Source organism: Bubalus kerabau, chromosome 2 (genome assembly GCF_029407905.1).
Source record: "Bubalus kerabau isolate K-KA32 ecotype Philippines breed swamp buffalo chromosome 2, PCC_UOA_SB_1v2, whole genome shotgun sequence".
NCBI classification, from domain to species: Eukaryota; Metazoa; Chordata; class Mammalia; order Artiodactyla; family Bovidae; genus Bubalus; species Bubalus kerabau.
In genome coordinates, this window is record NC_073625.1 from 185551696 (window position 1) to 185570082 (window position 18387).

At 36.6% G+C, this 18387-nt stretch overlaps 1 protein-coding gene across 1 annotated transcript in view; it reads right to left on the reverse strand.

Annotated features, from left to right (window-relative positions):
- The window catches only part of BRWD1 (bromodomain and WD repeat domain containing 1), a 124993-nt gene that overhangs the window by 10120 nt on the left and 96486 nt on the right, over positions 1-18387 (reverse strand). Inside the window, exons 37-41 of the mRNA XM_055569708.1 lie at positions 12669-12835; positions 8567-8793; positions 7031-7198; positions 4356-5249; positions 2457-3380 (exon numbers count right to left, since the gene is read on the reverse strand). Coding sequence (XP_055425683.1) covers positions 2457-3380; positions 4356-5249; positions 7031-7198; positions 8567-8793; positions 12669-12835 — 2380 coding nt within the window. The remainder of the gene's footprint in view (positions 1-2456; positions 3381-4355; positions 5250-7030; positions 7199-8566; positions 8794-12668; positions 12836-18387) is intronic.

An 18387-nucleotide genomic window follows, 5' to 3' on the forward strand; every position in this document is an offset into this window, starting at 1 on the left:
ATTCTCTCTATAATCCCTTAGTTTTATTTCAGAACTTGAGAAGCTACCATTGTCAACCATGTTTTCAAAGTTACCAGGCCAATTCTTACTTGTTGTGTTTTTGTTTTTTTGTCAGATGAAACAAAAATACTGCTTCTACACACAAGGGTCTAACCATTTTGGACAAAATGAAAAATCAGGAACTGGCTGACCAGCCAATCAATTCAGTCCAAAAGTCAAGAACAGTTCTACTGATGAAGCCTAAATGGTTTAAGTATCATTTTACCAAAAGAACTGATGTATTTATGAATATATTCCATATTTGTTTATGGATTTTTTTGGTACCTTTCTGCAGATGATGGTAAACATGGAGTTATAACCCTGAGAATAGATATAAAACAGAGAAGTTTAAGAAGAGTTAAAATAAATTAATGGATATGACATCTATCACCATTTCTCAAAATTAAGGAAGTAAAGAGCATTCCATTAATTTTTTTCAGGCCACTAGTCAAGGACAATTATCCTGACTCAATCTGTCAACAATATAGTTAACACGAACTTTGAGAAGGAAAGCATCATACTTTTGAAGTGGTGATAGCTCTCTCAACAACCAAAGGAGAGGCAGGCAGACCACCTATCTTACTTGGTAATGTCTAAGAATATCCTTCCCCTTACACCAGAATAGAAAGAGAAAGAACCTTCTACCATATCAACTGGAATAGAGAACCAAGAAATACCAACACTTCAGAACATTCTAACACTGATATCAGAGTCTGATGCTTTTCAATGTCTACCACCTTAAGGATACACAGGAGAGAAAAGGGTTAATTTTGTCTGAAACCAAACACAATTAGGGCCAATAAATAACAAAGGGTGGGGGTACTGTAACACACCCTTTAGCTACAAAATATGTAAACCACTTGAGTCAAGTCCATCTTCAGGCACAAACAAGCTAGGAATGGCCACCTACACTGTTTGGAGTAGCACAGCCTATCAAGTAAAAATATTTGGCTCGAAAATAAGTGTACTATGGTATTTGATGATGTGGCAAAAGTCACGCTTTAAGTGAATTTCAAAATTATTTTCCCACAACAGTTTCTTAGATTTATACTAGAGGTCACTAATAAAGATACTTAGTTGCACCAGCAAAGAATGCTTGGGATTGCACATGGCAGCAGTAGACTAAGAGAGATGGAGAATGACAACTAACTATTTTCCTATATAAATGAGATTTTGCAATTGCACTCTTATCAAAACTCAACTCTACAATTTAAGAGATGGGGGAACACTACATATAATTTAAATACTCTTTTAGCCCTGTACACTCTATTAAAGAACACACTTTATCTAAATCTAAGGCACACAAACTCTATTTCACAGAGTAAGACTATGGAAGACCAAGATTTTGGTTAAATTCCATAAATGGAAAACAGGAGATCTTGGAAAGACAAATTATATAATATTTTGTTAGTGCACAATTTAAAAGAAAATGCTAGCTATGGTCTGGCCTTAGAGGTTTAAAATATACAATCAAACATTTAAAAAAAAATAATTTACCAGCACTTTATGAATTCAAGTTTATAAAATAAAGTAGATATTTTCCCTAAAAAGAAAAAGAAAAAGAAGACCCAACAGGACTTGGAAAGAAAAACTGGAAACCATTTCAATGAAAATGATAAAATCTGGTAAAATGCAATCTACTCAAGTAGCCAGGGAAAGAAAAAAAGTGGCAGGTACCTTGCCTACTAATCGTGGTTACCGCCCCTTCCCCAATTGTTGTCAGTATGAACATAATATTTACGAAGAATCTGTAAACAAAGGTCATGTGAAATTTATACTACAATAGGACTGGAATTAGAAACTACCACCTCTTGACGAATTCTGAAAATAACTGTATGACACTTGCTACCATAAAAGTAATGCTTATTGGTTCTGATAACCAGAATGTCTAGTGTTTAACATATTTCAAACTCTTGCTATGTGTAGTTAAATACTGTCAAAAGTAGGTTAGATCTGCCCCCAAAATGAAGCATATTTTGGCACCTGTGCTGATGCTGCTACAAAGGCAAGCAAGTGCAAATAAAAATAACAGTCATGATTTAGTCACATTCATAACTTTTCATAGAAAAATATAAATATATTCCCTGAATTGTAGGACAAAAAATAATTTCAACAGCCAGCTTTCACTATAAATTCCAGTCCATTCCCTCTTTTAAGTGAACTGGTCTTCCCTCAAGGTCATAAGGTGCAATCATCAAAATCTAACACATTTTCTAAGCTCCTATCATCATCCCCATCATGGTATCTCACGGTCCTTCTACCCTGATTTCTCGTCTTTATTTTTGAGCGTCGAAGAACTCTTTTAGATTTTGCATAGTCCACATCCTCCCAGTCATTATCATCCACATTTAACCTAGGACGTTTGCTCTGTCTTGGTCGTCTCATAGTTTTAGATACGTTAGCTGTAAAAGTTTTACCTTTTCTAACTACTTTTGCTTTCCCTTTCGTTTTCCTCTTTTTGGTTTTTGAATCATCTGTACAGTCAGCATCTGATTCAGTGGCAGATCCCAAATCTGAGTCAGATTTGGGGCTAGTGTCTGGTCCACACTTTGAACTCCCTGTTGTTTCAGAAGCTTTCACATTTTCCAATTCAGTTTGCAGTCTCTTCCTTTTTACTTCTGTCTCCGCAGCTTCCTGCGAATCCCGCACCACTTTTGTCTTACTGAAAGGAGCCTTCCCATAGGTCCGGAGCCTCCTGCCATTCCACCTACGTAGCCCATAGTTCAGTTCCTCTTCAAAGTTATTCTCTGCAGTAGCTTTGTGCACCAAAGTTGACTCAGAAGAACATTTTCTACCTATCTCACCCCGTGGAATATGGCTTTTTGAATCTTCCTCCAAAGACACAATCAAAGCATTCTTTGTTTTAGAAGGTGCAACACTGGTTTTGAGACTCCTGGTACGCCTGTTCTTGTGTCCTGAATTCAACACATCTTCAGAGTCTGAGTCTTCATTTAAAGACTGACTGATACTTTTTGTACTACCTTCTGAGTCGGCATCAGGTGGCTGCCCTTCACAGCCACTCTGTTCATTTGGCACTTCACAGTTTACATCCCCCTCAGAATCGCTGTCTATCTTCTGAGCTGGGGCACATGCAATATGGAGGGGCTTTTTCCTTGCATTTTTGCTCCCGGTGCACACGTGGTCTACACGGCCATCTTCCTCGTCACTCATCAGCTTGATCCGACTGGCAGCAGTGGTGGCACACCTCCGAGGCACTCTCAGAAGGCCTGGTCTGGCTCTGGATGCTTTCTTAACCACCTTCGAATTGCTGTCTGAGTCACTGGAACAGACCCTTTTCCTGGCAGCTTTCCTGCTCTGTCCATGATTTTGTGATGCAGAATCTAAAAATCAAGCATACTCTTTTAATCTTTACTAGAAGAGTAAGTCTAAAGGAATTAAATGTTCAACGTTTTAAACAACTTAAGTCCAGCATTTCTCCTAACTTCAAAGGAGGATGGCAGTGAATGGGTTCGGCTTTTACTACTTTCGAACAGTGACTTTTTCAGCCTCAGCACCATTCACAAGTGTAACATACGCCCATCAATAACACCCCATGCATTTCTATCTATATACACAAGACACTCAACACTACAGTATTTTATTTACCTGAATACAAACTAAAGTCTCTTCACCACTGCACTAAGGTATGCAAACTAACCACTGTCAGCCTCCCTGAAACTTAAAAAGTTCCATCACACACTACGTTTAATCTTAGCTTTACATGCTTCCTGATCTAGTATTTTTCTCCATTTACCAGGACAATCTCAATTCAGTGATTTATCTTAACTCTCCATACTCCAGAGTTATTATCAATAAAATGGACATAATAATAATAATAATAGTACTTATCTCATAAAAGATATGAAGACTAAACTGGTTCATAAATAAATGTAAAGCATTTAGAAAAAAAATCCTGATGACAAATAGCTTGTGAACTGTTCTGTGAGCTATTATTATTACTACCTACCACATTCCTTTCAATCACCCTTTTCTTTCCTTCCTCTTCTCAAACTATTATCACCAACAGCTTATAAATGCTGGCCTCTGCTTTTCTTGAACCCATAGCCAATACAATATCCCCATTATCAATATAAGAAGTGAAATCACTATTAAAAATAGCTATGACCAAGGCTGCCTGTTACATGAGCAAAACTAAATGTACTCAACAACCAGTAACAGTACACACAGAAAGAAAAGATGAATGGAGAATGCATGGCATGGAAAGAAAGCAGGTAGCAAAGTAAAATTTCATGGGGAAAAAAAAAATGCTATAAAAAAAAAGATAGCAGTGAACCAAGATTAAATGTTTTGATTACCTTTTATAAAACTATTTGGTTTTTCTTTTGCTTTCTTGTCATCATCTGAATCCAAATCAGTTTCAGATACATGATCTGAAAAACACTGGGATCTGGCAACAGGTTCACATTCCACATTCCCTGAACTCGGGTTCATTTCCATCTTATGACATCTGTCTTGTCCATCTTCTTTGTCAGACTCAGAGTCCTCTGAATCACTGAAGAGCTTTGCTTTTTTAAGGAAAGGAGCATTCTTGCGACCTGTGCTGTATTTCCTACTGCTGTATTTTCTTGTTTCAGAATTTGCTTTCTCCTCTTCCTCTGAGATGCTTTCTGCCTTAAGTTTCAGCAAAGATGTTGATGGGCCAGCAGCTCTGCTATGCCCATTATCTGAATCATGACTTTTAGAATCTTCCTCAGAAGACGCTATTTTAAGGAATTTTGTTTTAGAAGTTGCTGGAATTTGGGACTTGTAACCATTAGCATGCCAATTTTTCCGGGCTACCCGTAAATCACTTTCTGACTCTGAATCTCCATTTTCAGTATTCTGGGCAGCAAGAGAGTTGGACAATGGTGATAGCTGATCTTTTAGCTCCTCTTCTTCAAGTTCTGACTTCAAGCTCTGGTCATCCTCAGAATTATGTAATAATTTTTTTCTAGCTACAGCAGAAGCATTGCGGTGGGGCAGCTTACGGCCAGAACAGACACTTTCAGAGGTAGAATTCTCCTCTACATCACTCATTAACTTGATTTTATTGGCAGCCACAGCAGCACACTTTCGTAGCACTTTCCGGTTATTTCCAGCTCTCACTTTTACACTTTCACCAGTTGCCAAAGAATTGTTATCTGAGTCACTTAAATAGACTCTCTTCCTAGTGGCTTTTCTGCCACATCCATTTTCTAAAGAAACTGGACCTAAAAATAAAATAACAGTTAGATTAGAAAGGCCTTCCTTATTCCAACATTTTTAAATGACTTCATTATTTTAGTACTAATGTTCCTTATTCTTTTAATGTCAAAACAGATTACACCTGTCTAAATTTAAAAGTTTAAAGGGTAGAACAGAAGAGAATCCAGAAATAACCCAAGCACAGATGGCCAATTAATTTAAGACAAAGGAGCCAAGAATATAAAATGGAAAAGGACAATCTTGTCAATAAATAGTGTTGGGAAACTAGACAGTCACATGCAAAATAATGAACTAGACTACTATCTTATACCATAAGATATACTATATCTTATTCTATATCTTATACAAAATTAACTCAAGGGGGATTAAAGAATATAAAGACCTGAAACCACAAAACCAGAAGAAAATATAGGCAGAAAGATCCTTGACATTGGTCTTGACAATGATTTTTTACATCTGACTCCAAAAGCAAAAGCAATGAAAACAAAAACAAACAAGCAGGACTACATCAAACTAAACAGCTTCTGCACAGTAAAGGAAATCATCAACAAAATGAAATGGCAACCCACTGAAAAGAAGAAAATATTTGCAAAAATATATATTTGATCAGGGGTTAATATCCAGAATATACAGAGAACTCATTCAACTCAACAACCCCCCTGCCAGAAAAAAAATCAATTTAAAAATGGGCAGAGAATCTGAATAGGCATTTTTCCATAGAAGACATACAGATGGCCAACAGGCACATGAAAAGACACTCAACATCACTTATCATCAGGAAAATGCAAGTCAAAACCAGAATGAGGTACCACTTCACATCTGTTAGAACAACTATTATCAGAAAGACAAGAAATAACAAGTGTTGGTGAGGATTTGAAAGAAAAGAAAACCCTTGTGCACTGTTGTTGGGAAAACTGGTGTAGCCACAATAGTATGGTTGGTCCTCAAAAAATTATATGATCCAACAATTCCAATTCTGGCTGTTTACCCAAAGAAAACAAAAACATGAATTTGAAAGGATACATGCAACCCCGATGCTCACTGCAGCATTATTTACAACAGCCGAGATCTGGAAACAACCTAAGTGTTGTTTCCATATGGATGAATGGATAAAGATAACAAGCACACATCTATACAAACAGGAATACTATTCAGCCACAAAAAAGAATGGATTCTTGCCATTTGCGACAACATGGACAGACCTTGAGGGCACTATGCAAAGTGAAATAAGTCAGACAGAAAAACAAATACCCTATGTTTAAGTGGAATCTATACTTATATGTGGAATCTACAAAAACAAAACAAAACATGCGCCACCAGAAAACAGACTGGTGGTTGCCAGGGAGAGGGTGGATAGGGAGTGGGTAAAATGGGTGAATGGAGTCTAAAGGTACAAACTTCCAGTTATAAAATAAATAAATCATGGAGACACAATGTACAACATGGCAAGCAGAGTTAATACGGCACTGCATATTTTAAAGTTGCTAAGAGTATATCTTAAAAAGTCTTCATCACAAGAAAAAAGAGAATTTTCTGACTATGCATGGTGACACATGGTAACTAAACATTCTGTGGTAATCATTCTGTCAAGTACACAAATGTCAAGTCAATTACACTGTACACCTGAAATTAATATATTTTATGTCAATTATGTCTCAAGAGAAAAAAAGCATAAAGGACATGTAATCATGTGCAGATGCGTCAGGTAAATAAAACATTCAATATTTATTTAGCTTTTGGGTTCTCTTGACACACATTTCTCCCAGTACATTGAGCCTCTTCTCACCAGTTTTTCTCTGTGCAGCTCTGGTCCTGGTCACCCTGAGGTTGCTGCTCCTGGCTAGCCCACTACGGGAGGAGGAGTCTCGAGCTCTTGGACTCTCCTTGCTTTCCTCAGAACTATTTGAAGCTGAAGATGATGAAGAGGTACCTAAAGAATCTTCCATTTCACTTTCTAAGGAAAATGAAACATCAACAGTTCATTACATATAACACTCCTATCTTTACACAGTAAGCAGTTATTTTGTAACAACAGACTAAAGGCAGATTCTTAAAACACTTAGAAGTGAGTATATTTTTAAAAACTTTCAAAGAATAGCTGATAATACTAAAAGGCACATAATCAGCATTTGAGTTTGTTCTCTTATTTCTGAAAGTAACATATTAATACTGATTTAGATTCAGAAAATAAGTTTATATACTGATATTTTATAAACAAGCTTTCATTAAAATTTTAACAAGCCCCACAATAGTGGGGCTTCTTCCTGCTTCTGTTTTGAAACAAGTATTTCCTTAGAAAAGACAGTCACTTCAAGTCCAATATTTTAGCAGGCTTTCAGGTCTCTCTCTAGCAGTTGTTCCTAACAGAATCTTTGTACCACACATGCTTCCAAGCTCAAGAAAGAGCATTTCAACATGCAACACACACACACAAAGGTAGAAAAGGTGTGAGATGAATAAGATAGGAAACCAAATTTCCTGTTCCTTCACCCAGGCATGTCTATCACAAAACAAATATTCCATCAAAATGAGTGGGAACATATTGTTAAAGGACAAAATCGTGCTCCATAATACAACCCAATTCTATGTCAAAGAAGAAAGTGGCTGATAGAGGAATGTGTATGTGCCAACTCCTGCATTCCACGTCCCATCATGCTGACTGTGTTTCCAGAGTCTTCTCCTTCCCCATGTATCACTGTCAAACTCATTCATCCTCCTGAGACAAAATTAGTCATGTGATTCCCTCAAAACAAGGGACCTTATTAAGTACTGTAAGGCTTGCCAGTCTCTTAACTAAGGCTGCATTCTACTTGTCTGATCCTACTGTTTTAAATCACAACAGTAACCACTATACTATCATGGCAAGTCACCAAAATCACTCAGAACAAACTCAAGTATGTACAAAACACAACCTCATTCACAGGATGTTCACAGTCTGTGTCAGCTACAGTTATACCACCAAATGCTAATAAAATAAACAGTATTTTTTTTTTCCAGATCATCAAGCCTTAAACTTACATGATTTAAAGAAATTTTTCCATGTCAAATTTTGCACACAAAGTATGATATTTATATCACATTATTTAAAACCTGAAGAATTCAAATTTGCTTAAAATGTGGCCGCACCATTTGCAAAGAACAGCATTTATCAAATATAATTAATTATTCCATGTGTTACTTATGTCTCTTCTGTTAAATTTTACGTTCCTTGAATATCAAGACCATATCTTACTTCTTTATTCTTTCCTCAAAATCCATAGTAACTAGCAGTGTTATAAACTTGAGTGCTCAACAGGTGAACACATAACATTCCATTTCTCACCAGATAACGTAGAACCATTTGTCAGAGTGACAGGTCTATTTCTTCTCATTCTTTCTGATGATGCTGCTGAATCTGAAGAGTCACCAGAAGTAACACCTGAAGAGACACTAGCAGTTGTCTTGCGGCTTGTGGAGTAAGTTGCCCTACTTGAGGTAGGCTGGATAGGAGAACCTACGAACTCAGAAATTACTTTTGTCTGAGATTTTAAACGCTTCTGCTTGGTATTTCTGGTCAAAGATAGGAAAAATAAAACAACATTGAGCAAAACAGAGGATGTCTAAATAACAGTGTATTATTAAAGAATAACTTTATGATCAAGACACTGAAATATTCATTATTAACACCTTACTCTAGCTTGGGTTACTATTCTTTTACTTTAAATTTGACATTGTTTTATTCCAAACTTGAGTAATAAACAGATAGTAACAGTATTATAGAAAATCATACTGAACATCTTAGATTCTTTGGATTAAATGCTAAGAAGAGCCAACATTTATGTAATACAGGCATTCATTCATATTATAAATTTTTTAAAGTTGTATGTGTAATGAAATTTGTGATTATTTATTATTATTTTTGGCCACATCACTACCTGTGGGATCTCAGTGTCCTGACTAGTGACTGAACCCAGACCATGGCAGTGAAAGCCTGGATTCCTAAACACTTGGCCACCAGGGAATTCCCTATATTAAAGAATGAGATTCTCAATATGACAATATTCCCTCTAGGCTCATTTTTATATATTCCTAAAGACAGTATAGACTTCCCTGTAGCTCAAACGGTAAAGAATCTGCCTACGATGCAGGAGACCAGGGTTTGATCCCTGGGTTTGGAAGTTCCTCTGGAGAAGGGAATGGCAATCCACTCCAGTACTCTTGCCTGGAGAATTCCATGAACAGAGAAGCCTGGCAGGCTACAGTCCATGGGGTCACAAAGAGTTGGAGATGACTGAGAGACTAACACACACAAAAAGACAGTATAAAATCAGGAGAAATCAACAAAACCTGAACAGAAAGAACAGAGACGCAAAAAACAGATCAAGCTAGTTTTTTTTTGAGACCAATATGTTTACATCTAAGTGCCAATTCACCATATTTGATTCCTGAGCCATGTATTATGGTGAAAAAAAGATGGAAATTTAAGACAATCTGACTTTAAATTACAGATCTGAGTAATATTCATGTTTTTTAAAGATAATCCTTTAAAACAAAATGATTTGGTTTTGCTTTCCCTTAAAACAAAAAGATAAAGGTGCTTTTACTTTTAGGAGTATCTAAGGCATCTGAGCTTACATAAGATAACCACACTCAACTATACTTCAATTTTTTGAAGAAAAAAAAACCCAATAATTCTTTTAAGCAGTAACTTTATCATAATCAAGAAAATTCAAGTTTTCAAATGTAAATAGACCATTTTTAAAGGCAAGCAGTTTTCCAGTTTTCATGTGTTAAATGCAATCTGTCAGTTACAAATGGGAGAAGGACAGATGGCTGCAAAATGTAGTATCTTGATTTCCTTTATTTAAAAAACAAAAGGATTTAAAAAGAAAACTCAAGTTTATTATGTCAAAAATTTAACTTCCAATAATATCAACCATGGGCTTCCCCAGAGGCTCAGTGGTAAAGAATCTGCCTACCAATGCAGGATGCATGGGTTAGATTCCTGGGTCAGAAAGATCCCCTGGAGAAGGAAATGGCAACTCACTGCAGTATTTTTCCCTGGGAAATCCCAGACAGAAGACCCTGGCAGGCTACAATCCATGGGGTCGCAAAGAGTCAAGACATGACTGAATGACTAAACAACATTAACTAGAGAGTAATATAAGAAGAAATAATTACATGCTTATACCTATCATAAACTTGACTTTTAACAGGAGACAAGGTGTAGTAGCTCAAGAATGAACACATTCTCTTTTTATTCTATCCTTTATGAATAAAAAATGAATGAAGCCTCAGAAACCATTGGGAGACCATTAAACACACCAGCATATGTATAATGGGAGCCCCAAAGGGCTTCCCTTGTGGTTCAGTTGGTAAAGAATCTGCCTGTAATGCAGGAGGACCTGGGTTCGATCCCTGGATTGGGAAGATTCCCTGGAGAAGGGAAAGGCTACCCACTCCAGTATTTTGGCCTGCAGAACTCCATGGACTGTATAGTCTATGGGGTCGCCAAAAGTTGGATGTGACTGAGCAACTTTCACTTTCACAGGAGACAAAAGGAGCAGAACAAAAATATTTGAAAACATAATGGCTGAAAATCACCCAAATCTGATGAAAACAGTACATACACATCCACAAAGTTACACAAATTTCAAGAAGGATAAATTCAAACCCACACCTGCAGTCAGCTGCAAGATGAAGACAAAAAAAAAAAAAATCTTGAAATCAGCAAGATAAAAACTGCCTGTGTACAATGGAAGGAACCTCAATAAGATTAACAGCTGACTTCTCATCAGAAACACTGGAGGTCAGCAGGCAGTAAGATGACATAGTCAAACTGCTAAAAGAGAAACACTGCCAACTGAGAATTCTATATACAGCAAAACTAGTCTTGATAAAAGTGAAATTAAGACATTCCCAGATAAACAAAGATTAAGGGAATTCATTGCTAGCATGTCTGCCTTACAAGAAATAGTAAAGGACTTCACTGACTTCCCTGGTGGTCTGGTGGTTAAGAATCTGCCTGCCAATGCGGGGGACATGGGTTCAAACCCTAGTGCCAGGGAAGATCCCAACATGCCTCGGAGCAACTAAGTCCATGTACCCACATGCTGCCCACACGCTGCAACTACTGAAGCCCACATGCTCAAGGGCCTGTGCTGCACAATAAGAAGCCATGGCTATGAGAGGCCATGCACCTCACACGGCCCGTGAGGTGTGAGAAGCCCGTGCACCACAAGAGAGCAACCACCCTGTGCTGTAACTAGAGGAAGCCCACATGCAACAGTGAAGACACAGCACAGCTCAAAAAATAAATAGGGAAGGCCCTGCTGGTCCAGTGGCTAAGACTCCACGCTCCCAATGTAGGGGGCCAGTTTGATCCCTGGTCAGAGAACTAGATCCCAAGTGCCTCAGTTAGAACCCAAACTAGCACAGCCAAATAAAGAAACATAAATAAGTAATTTTTTAAAGAAATATTAAAGGATTTTAGGTTGAAAAGAAATAAAACCAGAGGGTAACTCAAATCCACGAAAAGAAATAAACGACCACTGGGAAAGGTAATTACATAGGTAAATATATTGGGTTGACCAAAAAGTTTGTTCTGGTTTATCCATTAAGATGTTACAGAAAATCCTGAATGCATCTTTTGGCCAACCCAATGTAACAGTATAAATAATCTGCTTCTTGTTTTCTTAACTGATTTAAAAGACAACTGCATAAAACAACATATAAAAGTATAAACTGTATGAGAGTTAAGGGCACAAATAAGAAGGGGAAAAGAGCTAAACTGGAACAAAATTCTTAAATCTGTGGGAATGAAATAGTATTAACCTGAAGTAGACTGTTTTCGATTTAGATGCATGATGTAATCCCAAAAACAACCATGAGGAAATCCATCAAGGGTATCAGTGCACATTATAAATGTACATGAAAACAACTAAACACTGAAAAACTCAACTTCCACATTTCACACTTTAAAATATCTATAAATTTGATATTAATGCAAGCTATAGTCATAAATGACAGAATAATTTATTATAAAAAGAGTAACTCCTGCATTTTATATTTCTTCTCTACAAGTAATCTCTAGTGAAAACATATACATTACATCAAACTGGCACTTTCCCTTACACAATCAAATGCTCAATAGCCATAACTAGTAATCATTTTACCCTCTGCATTAAAAAAAATTCTTATGTGAAAGATAAATAATATTTTGAATAATCCTTAATAAGACTTAATTGATATTTCATTAAATGCTTACAAATTTATGTGATTAAAAATCACCGCAATAGCTCTATATGCAGAGAACGCTTTCAACCTATAAAAAGTGACTATTCTTTTCTGTTCTCTAAAATGATCAAGCATTTCTAGCATAATAAAAATCAAGTATCACAACCTGATTTAAAAACTGCATACAGAGACTACAATAACCAATTCACCTGATACTTTTGTTAGCCTGATTGACACGGTTACAATTTTGTCGTCTCTTAAACCTCTGGCTTCTTCGAAGTTTTTCACTGAATTTTTGACCAATTTTAAAATCAGAGGAGATTTTCTTCATTTTTTCTTCAAATAAGGCAGACAATCTCAATGTCATACTGTAAATCTGCAAGGACACGAAAGCAAAACTAGAACTATAAAATCTTATATTTTTACAAATAAATTTTTAATAATCATTGAGGTACTTGTAATCTATTATATCACTGTTCTAGATAATGGCTGGTCCTTATTTTATCTATTTCCCATCCCTTCCCTTCAAGGACACTGAAGTACCAAATACACACCTCTCTGATAAAAAGAAAGTAATTTTAAATAAATCAACCCTCTAGAATCTTGGGTTTAGATCTGTATGTCAGTGGTTCTCAGATGATTTTTCCCACATCTACATGTACAAATGTCCAAAATGCCTCCTTCTCCTAAAGTTATATAAGAAGTTGATTGGTTTTAAGGTTGCTATTTAGGCAGAAGGGCAGTGTCTCCTTGGGATAAGGGAACAGAAGTACTTCCACACCAGTCTCTACTTGAAATCTGAATGCCTCTTATGCCACTTAAGATCTAAATTATTGTTAGAAAAAGAGATGGCTTGCATCCAGAAGAAGACATTATGCCCTATAACCTTAATTATATAAGAAAGATTATGTTATCATAACTTTTATAATTAAAAACATCAAATTTTTAAAAAGACAGCAATGCTACTATAAATAACTATTGGCACAGCCTATGTATTTACAGGAAGTACTATGCATTCATCTACAATCATTCCTGAAAATAAAATGTAAAAATATTTAACAAAGTTAAATATCAATCACTCTGGTACATGATGGAGGAAGGTGAAGAGACTAACACTGGAGAACCTTTAAAAAGTGTGTAAAATACGTGACTTTCTCATATTTATATATATATACACATATACCAGAGAAGGCAATGGCACCCCACTCCAGTACTCTTGCCTGGAAAATCCCATGGATGGAGGAGTCTGGTGGGCTGCAGTCCACGGGGTCGCTAAGAGTCGGACACGACTGAGCGACTTCACTTTCACTTTTCACTTGCATGCATTGGAGAAGGAAATGGCAACCCACTCCAGTGTTCTTGCCTGAAGAATCCCAGGGACGGGAGAGCCTGGTAGGCCGCCGTCTATGGGGTCGCGCCGAGTCAGACGCGACTGAAGCGACTTAGCAGCACACATATACAGGTATCCCCCACTTTTAAGAAAAGTTTACTTTCTGCCACTTCATTTTTATAAAAGACCTACTTGATTAGTACCTGTTTTCACTAACTCAAAGAAATTCAAAGATTTTTCCCTTTTATGAAAAGAGGTGAAGAGAGAGTTCAGCATCTGTTTGCAACAAGCCATTACAGAGGCACAGCAAACCGCAAACAGCAAGAGCAGTGCCACCAAGCTTCTTCCCCAGCAACTACTCTCACCATCTCAGCCATGTGTCACCACAGTTGTGATTTTAGTTTTCAAAGTGACATCCCAAACCAGAGAGATACATTTATTGTGGTTGCTGAGCCTGCACTGACACATCATCACCCATAGTCCATTGACAACATTAGGGTTCATTCCTGATGCTAAATATTCTATGGGCTTTGACAAATTTTCCCTTTCAACAGCCTTCTAGTCAGCAAAGTTTTGGCAGGGAGATCAGCTGATACCCCTTTATGGGGGATCCCTTACTTATGATTCTCTATTTCTCTCTTGCTGTCTTTAAAATTCTTTCTCTATGCTTGACTTTTACCATTTCAACTATGCTATGTCTTGGTGTGCATCTATTTGTTTGTGATTCATTTTGTTTAGGCAAGTCGCCACAGTTCTGAACTGTGTCTGTGAGCATCTGAGTTTTATCTTGGTATATTCTGTGCATCTGTCATTCAGATGTGTCCTAAGGTAACTGGTTCTTCACCTCACACCATTTCCCCTTAAAAAAGATTTCATAGGAATGTTCTACCTTCAAATACAGGAGGAAACCTATACACACACACACATAATGAGTATATGTGAAATCTGTAATTCCTCTTATCTTTGAAATGATCTTTAACAGTTATTTCTAGTATTTTGTATATATATTCAATTTATTCTTTTCCTTAAAACCTGAACTCTAGTGTAAGTCACCAATTTTAACAAAAGTGATTTTGTTCCTCAACTGTATTAAGTTTGAAACCTCTGAGAATCTTGAGTACTAATTTTTCATATATCTGAAAAATCCAGTAATACATTTTTAATATAAAATAAAATCATCTAACAAAACAAGTGCTAAAATTATCAGTTCAAAATGAATATGGGCATGTCTCAAAAACCCCCAGTTATCACTATGCACAGTGGTAAATGATAAAAGACTGGTCAGGAATGTACAAGGATACCTGGTTTCAGCACTGCTACTCAACACTGTACTTAAAATTTTACCAGAGCAATTAGAGAAGAAATAAAAATAACTCAGGCTGGAAAGGTAGAAGTAAAACTATATCTATTTGCAGATGAAGTGATCCTATGTATAGAAACTATCCAAGATTCTACAAGAAAGTTATCAGTGCTAATAAATTAATCCAACAAAATACAAGGTATGAGAACAACACACAAGAATCTGCCACCAACAATGAACAAGTACAAAAGGAAATTAAGAAAGCAACTGCATTTCAAATAGCATCTAAAACAAAAAAAATATCTGGGAATACATTTCACCAAGGAGTGGGAAAGACTCTCCACTGAAAAGTACAAAACTTTGCTGGAAGACATTAGACCTAAATAAATGGAAAGGGATCTGGCATTAAGAGACAGAAAGACTTAGTAGTGTCAAGACACCAATGCAGTCCAAAGCCATCTACACACTGAATGCGATCCCTATCAAAAATTCAACTTTTTTAAAACAGAAATGGAAAAAGTCAATCCTCACATTAATAATGAATTGCACCCCTGAATTGCCAAAATGATCCTGAAAGAGATCAAAGTAAGAGGACCAAAATTTCCTTTGTTCCAAAACATACTACTAAAAGTACAGTAAGCAAAACATTTTAGTACTGACATACAAGACAGACAGAGATAAGAGACAGAGACTCATATGTACAAACCAATGAACAGAACTGAGCTCAGATACAAACCAATCTATCTATCTAGCAAATTGATTTTCAAAAAGGGTACTAGGCCATTTAATAGGGAAAGAACAGTCTCTTCAACAGATTGTGCTGTAATACCCAGATTTCTACACACAGGATAAACTGGACCTCTGTCTCACTCCATACACAAACAGTAACTCAAAATGGATCAACAGCTTAAATATAAGAACTAAACCATAGGAACACATGAGGTCAATCTTTATGACGCTCAACTTGGCAATGGATTTATTTAACTATTTTGACCACTATTTCCAAACATTTGCCTCTATAAATTACTCTTTAATATACATGTATTCTGCAAGTATTCTTTTCCACAGTTAATTCTGTCTATAAAAAATAATTAAAATTGGAATTAATGAGTTAAATGACACTTATTTTTCAAACTGCTCCGTAACAGTGTCATATACTTATAGGCTGTGTGACCCTAAGCAGCAATGGGTTCTTAAATATGAAACCAAAAGGAAAAAAAAAAGTTGATTAATAATTTTAATTTTATCAAAATTAAAAACTGTGCATCAAAGGACATTATCAACAAGTAAAAAGACAACCTATAGAATGACAGAAAATAACTGGAAAACACTTATCTGATAAGGACTTAATATCCAAAATATATTTTATAATTCTTACAAAAAAATAAATAAAATAAAATTCTTACAACAAAAAGACAACTGGGAAAAGCACTTGCAATATATATTTTGCCAAAGAAGATAAACAAGTGGTCAATACGCACATGAAAAGATTGTCAACATCATTAGTGTAGTGACTGTACTTTGTCTTCTGTATTCTTGATGCTCTGGCATTTGAAGCCTTGATCCTGGAGACTGCCCCTCCCAGGGATAACTGATAGCAAAGGACTCTTTCACAGGTACACTTCTGATACAGAAATCAATCAATCTAGAGCTCACAAACCTAACCATCTTCTTTATCAAATTCTCATACACCAAGTGAATAATATTCCCCCTACCTAAATCAGAGAAGGCAATGGCACCCCACTCCAGTACTCTTGCCTGGAAAATCCCATGGATGCAGGAGTCTGGTAGGCTGCAGTCCATGGGGTCGCTAAGAGTCAGACACGACTGAGCGACTTCACTCTCACTCCTCACGTTCATGTATTGGAGAAGGAAATGGCAACCCACTCCAGTGTTCTTGCCTGGGGAATCCCAGGGACGGGGGAGCCTGGTGGGCTGCTGTCTAAGGGGTCGCACAGAGTTGGACACAACTGAAGCGACTTAGCAGTAGCAGCTACCCAAATCACCCCAGGCTAAGAGTCAGACATCTAGAGACCACACCTACATACCAAAGCTCCAATTATCTGTACCAGCCAGTACTAGACTGTTTGCTCTGTTCTGTCTTGCCTTCCTGTGAAAATCCCAACGTAGGATCTGTCATGCTCTTTCCATCCCTTCCCTCTGCCAATTCTGCCTCCTGATCAACTTTGGTCCATCACCACGTGGCCTGAATGTTGTATCACACTTCTCTTCCTAGGGATCTGTGAACATAAATTCTCTTCATGACAATTCATATCTGCATGTCTTATCATATCTGATAAAAATAAATTCCAGGTACAATTTTTAATAAGTCATAACAAATACAAATCAAAGCTACAATGAGATAATACCTCACACTCACTACAATGCCTGTAATTTTTTTTACAAACACAGAAAATAACAAATTTTGGCAAGTGTGTGGAGAAACTGGAATCCTTATACATTGCCAATGGGAATGCAAAATGGTCTAGTCATTATGGAATACAGTTTGGTAGTTCCTGAAAAATATAGAATTACCCTATGAACCAGAAATTCCACTCTCAGATATATACCTAAGAAAATTCAGGATGAGAACTCTTACAGATTCTTATATTCCCATATTCACTGCAGCATCAGTTACAACCACCAAAAAGTAGAAAACAATTCAAGTGTCCATCAACAGATTAATGAGCCAAATGTCATACACCCATATGGTGGCATATTATTCACCCCGCAAAATGGAACAAAGTTCCAAAACAGGCAACAACATGGATGAGTGTTTAATACACTAAGTGAAATAAGCCAGACACCAAAGACAAATTCTGTATGTTCAATTTGTATAAAATATCTAGAATAGGCAAATTCATAGAGATACAGAATGAATGAGAAGCTATTAAGGTCTGAGGAAAGGAAAGAATGTAGAGTTGGTTGCTTACTGGTTATAGAGTTTCTGTTCGGGGTTATGAAAGAGTTTTGAAAATAACAGTGATGGCTGATCAACACTATGAATGTAATTTATGTCACTGAACTGTATACTTAAAAGTGGTCAAAATGACAAATTTAATGTTATGTATAAGTAACCACAATTTTGAAAATTTGGTCACATAATACACCAAAACATTAATTGTGCACTTTAAATGGGTGAGCTATATGATGAATCCTCAAACATGTATTTTAAACAAAAGGGAAAAAAAGACATGAATGAAATTTATTTTCTCTCTGGGAGGAAGTCTCACAAATGGTGAATACTGATGAAAACACAAACTGAGAAAAATGTTAAGACTTGAATGTCAAACTGATC